Here is a 12,191-nt window from a genome sequence, read left to right as displayed (position 1 = left end):
GGGCGGGGACCCTTTTTTCAGCAGGAGGAAATGCTCTTGGCAGACAAAAATACATAATCCCTATATCTGGACTGATAGCCAGCCGTATGCACTATACTGCCAAACCAGTCACTAGAAAATTGAATTACTTTCTTACACCTTACACCAAATAGCTCTTAAAACGCCTCCTCAGCCCCCACCTTAGGTTCTGCCTTCGCAGTTCACCCAGATTTGGTTCTGATTGGTCGGTTTCTATGCCAGTCAGCGTCTCTGGGCCTATCTCTGGACCTGATCATAGAGGCAAGGCTGATGGTCAGCTGCCCCAGGCTGCTGGTGAGCAGGCTGAACTGCTGACCTCTGGGAGAGAGAGAGAGGCTTGGCTGCTGGCGAGACCCAGAGAGAGAAGCAGGGTCTGATCACCCTGCTTCTCTCTGGGCCTCATAAGCAGCCGCTGTCACTGCCACTGATCAGCCCCCCCCCCCCTCTCTCTCCAAGAAGTCAGCAGTTCAGCCCGCTCAGCCTGGCATTAGGTCGAGCCTCCGGTCGTTGTGGATGTTACGACTGTGGCTCGCTATTTTATAGATAACTACACATATAACACAATATGTTTAACAGGTATACTTTATTAGGTGTAACAGCAGACTGGAACACTTTCAATATTATTTCATTGTTACTGGTTTGCAGCAGGGATGGTGTGATTTTTTTAGTTTTGTTTTTTGATAATCTGATTGCTATCCTCTTGCTGGTTAGTAGTTGTGTTAGTAGTTATGTTGTACAACTTGTGGCTTGTCTTTTGCTTTATATTTGGGCAGAATTATTTAATTCAATGTGGAGAAATGTTATAATGTTTTATTTTCTCATTAACTTGGTGAGTTTTGTTTGTTTTTACATTTACCAAACTGTCAGTTACTTTGCTCACCTGTCCTTCTTTCATCTCAGACATTCCTTCTAAGATCCTTTCTCTCTTTCCTGAAGTTATTCTTTAGAAGTTCTATAAGGGCAGGTGTGTTAACCGTACACTCGTACCTAAGAATGTCTTTTATGTTACCCTCATTCTTTAAAGATTGTTTGGCTAAGAATAGAAATATAAGTGGAAAATTATTTTCTCCAGCATTAACCTGTCTGCTGCTTTCTTTAATTGCTATTGAGAAGTTTTGTCAGTTTAATTTCCTTGCTGTGGAGTGATGTGTCTGATCTCTGCCTGTTTTTCAGATTTTCTCTTTTTCTTTGATATGTTGCTGATATACTATTCTGTGTCTAAGTGTGGCTTCTTTTTATTTCTCTTATTTGGATTACATTTTATTTTTGTCTGTGGACTCTTCTCTGTTATCAGTTCTAAAAAACAGGCTTGCCTGTTTCATTCAAGTATTGCATGCCCTGCATTCTCCTTCTCTCCTAATTTTCTGGAACTGGTTGGACTTTGTAGACCTTGTCTTTCCATCTTCCCTACCTCTTGTTCATTTTCCTATCTCTCGGTGTGGTGTTCTGCATAATTTTTTAAACTTTCTCTTTTAAGTTTATTTTTTAGCTTCATAAAGATTCTGATAGTTTGTGATCTCGATTAGAAGCAGATATTTGCTTATTCTTACTCTGGGAACCACAGGAAAGACCAGTGAGTGTCATTGAGAATGCTTCCTCCACAGAGCATGTGCATTCACTACTCCTGGGAACCACAGGGTTGGACCAGGTGGGGCCAGTTTCACTTCAGCCAACCCAAGAGTCTCAGGTTCAGCTCCACGCTCCCAACCCCAGCTAACAGTCACATTTCCCCAAAAGCAGCCCTTTGAGTAGTCTTACCACTCTTTGTTCTATTTTCAGGGTTCACTTTCACTTACACATACACATATAAACTCATATACATTCATACTCTAGTCCATTAATTACTACAACTCCAACAATGCAACAAAAACTATATATTTTAAAGATCTAATTGTTTCACTGTAAGAGGACTTTTCAGAGGGTATGGTCTGCTGTATAGCCAAAAAAAAAAAAAAATCTACAGGGAATATTTTTTAAATTTATTTTTAAAGCCTTCCACACACTCCCCGCGCCCCCTCCCCCCGCCTTTTTCTCTGGTAATCACCATACTGTTGTATGTGTCTATGAGTTGTTGTTTCATTTTTTATTACTTAATCCCTTCACCTTTTTCACCCAGCCCTACAACTCCACACTCCTCTGACAGCTGATAGTCTGTTCTCTGTATCTATGAGTCTGTTCCTATTTTATTGGTTTATTTTGTTCATTAAATTCCACATATGAGTGAAATCATATGGTACTTGTCTTTCTCTGGCTAGCTTATTTCACTTAGCATAATATTTTCCAGGTCCATCCATGCTGTTGCAAAGGGAAGATTTCCTTCCTTTTTATGGCTGAGTAGATCCCATGTACAGGGAATTTTTAACTGGCCATCTTCACACGATCTTGCTAGCACCTCTCTCCAACCACTTCCCCTCCCCACCCCCTTCAACTTTCCTTTTTCTTCTTCCCAAATTCTCCGTCCACCACTTAGTTTTTAGGTTCCTCTCTACAGCCATCTCTGGAGTCTTTTCACTTTTGCACAAAGAATTTCCACCTCCAGATTTAAACCAATCAGGAGAACAAAGGCAGGCTCTGGAACAGGACCTTCCCTTTTTAGAAGGCAGTTATATAGCTGTAAGTAGCAGTTCTCCCCCACCCCGCCCCCGCTCTACCATTTCATTACTTCCATTCACTGAGTATATATTGGGCGTCTGCCAGGTATGAGTGCTAAGATCTTGTTCAATGTAAATTCTCATTATTAGTGTCAGCTTGTCTTAAAGGTGCATCTTGTAGCAGAGGTGGTGTATTAAAAGCTCTAGATGAGCAATATTTAATATGCTCAGGAGGATTAGAATCTGTATCTCAGTGTATTTAAAGAATTATGGAAAAGATTAGGCTATGTAATTAAATGTGTTTATTTATTTTAAAGGTGTTTTTAACTATTATTTCCTTTTCTAATAGTGAATCATCTACAGTATAGTTTGAAGTTAGTATTTAGCCTTTTACAACCATATTTCTTCAGTAGCAGGAATTAGAATAAAAAATATGTGTGCATTTCTCAATGTACATAAACACAATTCAGAAAAACAACCTCTTTGGTAAATAATATCACCCTTACTCAGATGACCTTAATTAGAGGAATATCTTTTTTAATTATATACCTTTAACAGAAAGCATTAACTACAGATCTGATTTCACTCACTTGGTAAGAATTTATTGTTGCTTATTTTGTACTAAGCACTGTTCCAGGCCCTGGGGGTACAGTTGGGGGCAAAACAAAGCAAAGTGGCTTACACTGGGGCTTACATCCTAGTGGGGAGACAGACACTCAGCCATGGACACAGAAAACACTGCAAAGAAGTGATAAGTGCTAAGTGGAGTAGGTGGAGGGAGGGTGGTCGGAAGGGAAGGCCTCGCTGACCCAGATGGAGTGAGGAGTGAGCCATACAGAACCTGGGGAAGTGTTCTTGGCAACAGAAAGCAGACAGTGGCTCTGAACTGTGCTTGGAATATTTACAGATAAACTTTAGTATGACACTAAACCTATCCTTGTTCACACTACTGTTTTTCAGGTATCCGAGATGTTTCTAAGTGGAGTGAGAAAACAAAAAAGCCTCTAGAAACCCTATATGGGTATGACTACTTTGCAAAAACCTGTGAAAAGTGGGTGGATGGCATAAAACAGTTTAAACATCTTCCGGATGGTAGGTTACATGAACTATTTAATGGTTTCTTTGCTGATTATAGAGTTGGCCTGAGTTCCTCCCTGATGTTCCAGAATCCCTCAGGGATAAATGCATTCGCCCATGACCCACACACACTGACATAGAAACAGAGGGTACTAGTGACTGTGTACATGCAAGTTCTTGGGTATTAAATCCACTTCAACTAGACAGAGTGTCTACTATAAAGGTCTTTAATAGCAGACCTTTCTCAAAATAATTATCCAGAAGCCTCCAAGAGTCTTTATTTTCTAACTTCAGAATGAGGAATTGGAAAACAAACAAGCTGCAGCATATGCCACGTTTTTTTCTCTTTGCCCATTTAGATGAGTTACCCCAGGACAAAGAAGGAGGGACTTTCTGTTGTGACCATCAGCCTCTGCAAAATTAGCATGAGGAAGAGTGTTCAGTTCTTCTCCCATCTTCAGAACTAAGTTATATGACTTTAGCCCTAATCAATGTCTTCCTGTCTTTATCTGAAAATTAATGATTTCCAATTACAGTAAGAATTGACATCTTTAAGAGACATTCTTAATTAAAGTGTTTTATATAGATATTTACATTTTTAATCTCTTGTGTGTTTTTTTAATTGCTGAAAAAATAGAGAATAGCTAAGATCTAATCTTGGAGAACATTCAGTACAAAATCATTGTGATTGAAGGGCCAATTTGATCTCTTAAGTAATAATTTCCAGAATGAGTCATCTGTCAAAACTTTCACAATGAAAAGGATATTTGGAAGTGTAACTTTCTTGGCTTAAGTTCAAAACAGCCAGTATCTCCTGTTTGAAAGCAGTATCCACTCATAGAAGCAGGTCCTTGAAATCCATTTCCCCCAGCTCTGACAGCAAACAAAAAAACACTGTACAACAATGTCTGAGACAGTTCTCCACTAAAGAAGGCCACTTTATGACATGCAAACTTCTATGCTTTCTTGAAGAGAGTAGTGAACAGGTAGGATTTCTCAAAGGTAGAAGCAGAATTAAATGAGCAGTTCAAAAATATGTCCTGTATATGTTAAAGTTAAGAACTGCTGCTCTGCAAAAGGTACTGTCAGAAAAATGAAAGGACAGGCCACAGACTGGGAGGAAATATGTGCAAAAGACCCATGTGCAAAAGAACTACCAAAAATATACAAAGAACTCTTAAAAGTGAACAATAAGAAAAAAATCCAATTAAAAACTGGGCCAAACAACGTGATCCCCTATTCACCTATTAAAACGGCCACCAGAGGGATTCTGGGACAGTGCAAATGCTCTGTGTGCTACCATACTGGACATGTCCTTATACATTTGTCCACACCCATAGTTTGTCCAACAGCAAGCGTGAGCCCTAAGGAAAACTGTGGACTTTGGGCGAAAATGGTATGTCAGTGGCGGCTCATTCACTGTAAACAATGTACCACTCAGGGATGTTGGTATGGGGGAGGCCATGTGTGAAGGCAGGGGTGTTGTGGGGAAATCTCTGTCCCTTTCCTTTAGTTTTTCTGTAAACCTAAAACTCTAAAAAGTAAAATCTATCTTTAAAAAAGAAAAAGGAAGTGAAAAAATGTCATAATATAGAGGATCTAGCAGTGTATCAATCATCTTATGGCAAGATTGTTAATAAACTACTCATCCCCCTTCTATACTAATTTGGCAAGAGCCCTTTTTCATGGTTGTACACTCAAGTTTATAGAAGCTCAGACTAGCATAGGGATTAATTGCACAGATTTGGAGTTAGAAAGGCCCGAGTGTGAATTTTGGTTTTGCCGCTTGGCTTGCTTTTAGAATGGATGCCGGCAGGTCATTTTGCTTCTCTAAGCTGCAGCTTCCTGTCTGAGAACTGGAGATACTAGTAACTACCTCATGCAGTTGTTTTGAGGACTGAATGAGTTATATATGTTCAGCTTTGGTCACTCCCAAGTACAGAGGAAGTGCTTAATAAAAGTACTTGATTTATAATCGTACATACTAAATGAGTTAAAACGTAACTACCATGTGTTTTGTGGGTATTAAATAATTTGAACAGTTCCTAACAGACAATGAGCACTCAGTAATAGCACTTTAATTATCTGAGTATACAGTTGGCAGGTGCGTGTTATCCCAGGGACAGGCGAGGGAAGCGTCAGTGACCTAGAGAAGTATTTCCCTGGTCTACCTTGACTGAGAGGAAGGGAGAGGCAGGTGCCCAGAACAGCACCCCAGGCTGGCCCCTACCTTCTGGGAGCCACAGAGCTTTCTGCTTGGCACATGCAGAGGAAGGGAAGAGGGAGATGCTGGCTTTGTGGAGCAACTGCTGGTGCCAGAAACCTGAGCTCTGGCTTCTTCTGTTCCTGGCCCCTTGGCCACCAGGGAACTGGGGTTAATCCCTGTTTGATCAGAGGAGAAGGCTGAAGCTCAAAGTGGCTGAAGAGCCACTGAGACTGCATGGGTGGGGGGTGGGGTGGAGCAGGTAGACAGGGGCAGGAGCCCAGGCTCTGCCATATTTGCCTCAGAAAGGTTGTTAAAAGTGGGAGTGAGGAGTTTATCATCTCTCAAAAGTCTGTCAGTCAGAATGTCAAAGGCAGGAGGGATGAGAGAAGCTGTGTAAATTGTAAGTTCACTGTGAAGTATATAGGCTTTGAGGGCTAACTGGGACCCCAAGGACCACCTAAGCCATTGTTGCACAGCAGATGCTTTTCAGATGCCAAGCACCTACCATGGCTTTGCAAACTGGGAACTGCCTCTATCTACACTAATAAAAGAGAAACATGCAAATTACTGTCACTCCGCTACACCCAACAGCCAATCAGAGTGAGTATGCAAATTAACCTGAAATGATGGCGGCAGCCCTGCCCCCCAGCCGCTCCAGGCCTGTGGGAGTTGGAGAGGTTGGGTGCCAGTGCCTGAGGCTGGCTGCAGCCAGGGAGACCAAGAAGCTACCTGCCCCGTGATCCCAAGCCTCAGAAAGCAGCAGAAGCCTCACATCCACCTGCCCCACGTCCTGGGTTGAGACGGAGAAACCAGGCCCCAGTGCCTGAGGCTGGGTGTGGCCCAGGAGCCTGGCACGTGATCCCAGGCTACAGCCAGCTGGAGAAGCCGCCCGCTCCATGTCCTGGGGGAGATGGAGAAACTGGGCCCCAACACGTGAGGCTGGCTGCAGCCCAGGAGACGAAGAAGCCACCTGCCCTGTGATCCCAGGCCGCAGCCAGCAGCAGAAGCCTTACATCTGCTTGCCCCACATCCTGGGGGAGATGGAGAAACCGGGCCCCAGCACCTGAGGCTGGGTGAAGCCCGGGAGACGAAGAAGCCGCCTGCCCCGTGATCCCAGGCTGCAGCCAGCCAGAGAAGTCACCCACACTGCATCCCAGGGAAGACAGAGAAGCCGCCCGCCTGCGGTCTAGGCGCCAGCACCTGTGGCTGGCTATAGCCTGGTAGACGGAAAAGCTGCCCACCCCGCAGTCCCGGGTGCCAGCACTTGCGGGTGCAGTCCAGGCGAAGCCACCTGCCCACCATCCCCTGCGGCTACAGCCAGCCTGGGTGCCTATGGCTGACCAGAGGGAGGGAAGCCCAGATCCGGGTGCCTGTGGTTGGCTGGAGGAGGGGATCCTGGGTCCCGGATGCAGGGCCGAGGCAGAGGTGGTTAGGGGCAATCAGACTGGCAGGCAGAAGCAGTTAGGGGCAATCAGGCAGGCAGGTAAGCGGTTAGGAACCAGCAGTTCTGGATTGTGAGAGGGATGTCTGACTGCTGTTATCTCCTGAGAGGTCCCAGATTGGAGAGGGTGCAGGCCGGGCTGAGGGACACCCTTCCCCCCTCCCTCCTTCCCCCCCCCCCCGTGCACGAATTTCGTGCACCAGGCCACTAGTGTAATATAAAGAGTTGTGGGCGTTAGTTTGTTTGTTTTTCTTAATGTTTTACATGGATGATGCATTTAAACCAGGCAAAACTGTTCACTACTAGAGCTTTAAAAGAAAAGGAGACAAAAACAAAACAAAAAAACCACCCAGCAGAAAAGGAAACCCAAAGAACGTTAGAGCTGGAAGGCACCTCAGACCACTTCTAATTTAAACCACTGATTTTACAGACGGGACCTGGGTCCTAAGAGAGGCATGACTTGCCCAGCTCTCGCTTTGCCTACGCTTGTGGAGTGGTCGCATTAAAGCCGACTCTCATGCATTTGTGTTTCAGGTAATATCTGTCGGCACTTGCTGCCCCTGGTTCAGTGCCCCACCTTAATCGTGCATGGTGAGAAGGACCCTCTAGTCCCGCGTTTTCATGCTGACTTCATCCACCAGCACGTGAGAGGGTCACAGTAAGTCCAATCTCCGCGTCAGCATCCGGTGCCTCAGGGCTTCGGAGAAAATGGCAGAGCTGCAGTAAGGAAGAGACAGGAAGGCTCCCCACCCCCATGTTACCAATGTCCATAAACAGTACCACTGTCTACAGGGCACCCGGGAAACAGGGGGAGCAGGAGTAGAGTCCTGGTTTGTGGGCAACCAGTAATCACCAGGAAGGGAATCTCAGGTACAAGTCTTGTTACTATGAAGGCAACTGTGCTGATGCAAACCAAGTTCTGTACCACTGGTGATAATTTAGGTTTAAAGTAATCATTGTGAACTAAAGCAATTTTATGCAATTTGGGAATTTTCAGGCTAGTTTATCATTGTCATTACCCAATAAAGAAAATCAGTAAAATCAGAAGGAAACAAATAACCTTTTGCTTGCCACCCAATTCTTTTACATTAGCATTTTTGTGTTTCTCCTTTTTTTTCACATAGAAATAATCATATTCTATATTCAACTCTGATGCTGCTTTTTTTTTTCTTAAAATTATGTTGTAAACTTTTCATGTTATTTCAGCCTTAAATATGTACATACCAGACATAAACCTGTTATTCAGAATTATAAATACCAACATATGCCCAACCATGCTGGTGGCGTGCTTGGTTAGACAGCAGATAGATGTTGCTTGTCCTTTGCATTCTCGTTTCTGCCAACCGGCTTTGGGCTTCAGGAACGTTGTAAGCTATGTCAGCAAAAATTATGTTCTTCAGTTCCCTACATTTTTGTATAGAGTGAATAGAAATTTATATTTTATTTTATTTTAGTATTATTTTTTTTAACCTGGAGACTGTTATGCTAACTGAAATAAGCCAGTCAGAGAAAGACAAGTATCATATGATTTCACTTATATGTGGAATTTAATGAACAAACTGAATTACCAAGCAAAATAGAGACAGACTCATAAATAGAGAATAGGCATATAGCTCTCGTAGAGAGTAGATGAGGAGGGAGGATTGAGAAAAAAAAAAAGAGAGAGAGAGAGAGAGAAAGAACTCATGGACATGGATGATAGTGGTGATTATGGGACGCAGTGGGTTGGGGAGGAGAAGGGGGTAGGTGAGGGCATAGAAGGGATAAATGGTGATGGAAAAAATAAATTAAATTAAAGAAAAATATATTGAGGGAGAAACCAAGATGGCGGCATAGGTAAGCACCTAAACTGCTGCCTCGCACAACAATTTCAAAACTACAACTAAAAGACAGAACGGACACCATCCAGAACCACAGGAAAGCTGGCTGAGTGAAAATTCTACAACTAGAAGGAAAGAGAAAAGCTCACAGAGAATTGGAGGTACGGCAAAGGGTCTTTGTGCGCGCAGAGAGGAAGGGCAGCTGAGAGCCTGGCTGACTTTCTCTGGCGGAAGGGGGAAGGAAGCCCTCGACTGCACTGAACCCCAGTTCTGACTGCACTGAACCCCAGTCCCGGGCGAAACCCCGTGGACCCAGGCTCATACAGGGGGAGTCTGGACTGTCAGGAAGAGAGAAAGGCACCCGGAGACTCAGAAACCCAGGGGAGACCTGGGGGAGCCCCAGCGGGCAGGGGTCTGGAGGCGCGCACGTGCCAGTGTGCACAAAGGCTGCAGAGGTTGCCACAGGCTTTCCCTAGCAGAAGGGAGTCGGAAGCACCTGACTGCACTGAACCCCAGTTCTGACTGCACTGAACCCCAGTTCCAGGCGAGCCCCTGGGGACCCATGCTCTTGCGGGGCGGGGGGGGGGGGGAATCTGAATCTGGACTCTCGGGCGGAGACTCAGGAGCCGGGAAAGGCAGAGGTCTGGAGGCGCGTGCGTGCCAGTGTGCACAAAGGCTGCAGAGGTTGCCATAGGCTTCCCCTAGTGGAAGGGAGTCAGAAGCTCCTGACTGCACTGAGCCCCAGTTCTGACTGCACTGAACCCCAGTTCCAGGAGAGCCCCTGGGGACCCACGCTCTTGTGGGGGAAATCTGGACTGTAAGGCAGAAACTCGGGAACCACGGAAGGCAGAGGTCTGGAGACTCGCGCGCAAGGGCAAGGCTGACTGGAAGCCAAGACTGTCTGCTCTGCCCTGAGACTCCACCCCATCCAAGCTGAGCACAGAGGCTATTGCAATTTGGCAAGTCTAATCCTATAAGGCAGTCTCCAGCACCAAACTTCTCCCAGTGTAGACACAGCTGATCCTCACAGCCAACTGGCCTGGAGGTCAATTCCTCCCAGTGATACCAGCAACAATCAAGACTTAACTACAACAAGGCTGTACACACAGTCCACAAAGGGGTGCACCAAGAGTGTCCACCTCAGGTGAACTGGGGAGGCAGACCCACTGGGCCGTATAGGAAACCTAGCACACAAAACTACCCTACCAACTCAGGGAAGCAGTGAAAATGTGACATCAAAGAAACAGATTACAAACGAAAGAAATGGAGGAAAACAAACGACTGGATATAGAATTCAAAACCACGGTTATAAGGCTTTTCAAGAATATCCTAGAAAAGGCCCATAAATATAACGAGACCCTCGAAGATATGAAAAAGGGCCAACTAGAAATTAAACATACACTGACTGAAATAAAAAATATTATACAGAGACCCAAAAACAGACTAGAGGAACACAAAAATCAAGTCAAAGAATTGAAATACAAAGAAGCAAAAAACACTCAACCGAAAAAGCAAAAAGCAAAAAAAAAATCCAAAAAGTTGAAGATAATGTAAGAAGACTCTGGGACAACTTCAAGCGTACCAACATCAGAATTATGGGGGTGCCAGAAGAAGAGAGAGAGCAAGATACTGAAAACCTATTGGAAGAAATAATGACAGAAAACTTCCCCCACCTGGTGAAAGAAATAGACTTACAAGTCCAGGAAGCCCACAGAACCCCAAACAAAAGGAATCCAAAGAGGACCACACCAAGACACATCATAATTAAAATGCCAAGGGCAAAGACAAAGAGAGAATCTTAAAAGCAGCAAGAGAAAAACAGTTAATTACCTACAAGGGAGCACCCATACGATTGTCTGCTGATTTCTCAACAGAAACTATGCAGGCCAGACGGGAGTGGCAAGAAATTTTCCAAGTGATGAATAGCAAGAACCTACAACCAAGATTACTCTACCCAGCAAAGCTATCATTCAGAATTGAAGGGCAGATAAAGAGCTTCACAGATAAGAAAAAAGCTAAAGGAGTTCATCACCACCAAACCAGTATTATATGAAATGCTGAAAGATATTCTTAAAGAAGAGGAAGAAGAAAAAAGTAAAGATAAAAATTATGAACAACAAATACATATCTATCAACAAGTGAACCTAAAAATCAAGTGAATTAAAAACCTGAGGAACAGAATAATCTGGTGAATATAATAGAATCAGGGGCATAAAAAGGGAGTGGACTGATAATTCTCAGGGGGAAAGGGGTATGGGGGCATTCAGGAAGAGACTGGACAAAAATCATACACCTATGGATGAGGACAGTGCGGGGGAGGTAAGGGCAGAAGGTGGGGTGGGAACCGGGTGGAGGGGAGCTATGGGGGGAAAAAGGAGAAACAATTGTAATAATCTGAATAAAGATTTATTTAAAAAATAAATATATATATATATATATATATATATATATATATATATATTGAATTTGAAAAAATATATAAATTTATATTTTAAATACTTTGGCTGGCACAGGAGCCAGCTTTGCCACCCAAAATCTACAGCCCACTCTGTCAAGATGAAAGTTCAAAGTGGAATAAACTCAGTATTTCCCTTACATGCAATGGATGCATGTCCTGAAGGAGAAAATGAGGTGTGACTAGAAGATAGTTACCTAATTTTTTTTTAAAGCAAACATACTGGAAAATAAACATCCAATGAGCCTCCACCACTTCACAGACTAAATGTAAACTTCAACGGTACTGTCATTACTTAGGGCACCTTTGGGACTCTGGAATTTTTTGAAACTGGCTTTTATTAGCAGCCTAAGAAAATCCTTCCTTGCTCATTCGCTCTCTCCTTTCATCCTTTTCTTCCTTCCCCCTTTGTTCCTTCCTCTCATTCTCCCTCTCTCCCTCCTTTCCCTTCATGAGCCAACTTCTGATGCCTACTGTGGGCCAGCGCTGCCCTGGGAGCTCCCACAGTTCAGGAGGGAAAGTGACTCAGAAACTATTCCACTGCTTCCTAATCACACTATTCCATGCTATATTTTAACAAACA

General features: G+C 44.0%; 1 protein-coding gene across 4 annotated transcripts in view; it reads left to right on the top strand.

The window, feature by feature from the left end:
• The window catches only part of BPHL (biphenyl hydrolase like), a 38,837-nt gene that overhangs the window by 20,665 nt on the left and 5,981 nt on the right, over nucleotides 1–12,191 (top strand). For 2 of the 4 annotated variants that reach the window (XM_080654962.1, XM_080654961.1), the window contains exons 5-6: nucleotides 3,570–3,701; nucleotides 7,868–7,991. In XM_080654962.1, the coding sequence (XP_080511088.1) occupies nucleotides 3,570–3,701; nucleotides 7,868–7,991 (256 nt within the window). The remainder of the gene's footprint in view (nucleotides 1–3,569; nucleotides 3,702–7,867; nucleotides 7,992–12,191) is intronic. The other 2 variants (XM_080654963.1, XM_080654964.1) reach the window with 2 other exon arrangements.

Source organism: Plecotus auritus (assembly GCF_963455305.1).
Source record: "Plecotus auritus genome assembly, chromosome: 2".
NCBI lineage: Eukaryota > Metazoa > Chordata > Mammalia > Chiroptera > Vespertilionidae > Plecotus > Plecotus auritus.
Note: the sequence above shows the minus strand (reverse complement) of the source record. Positions and strands in the feature narration are given on the sequence as shown.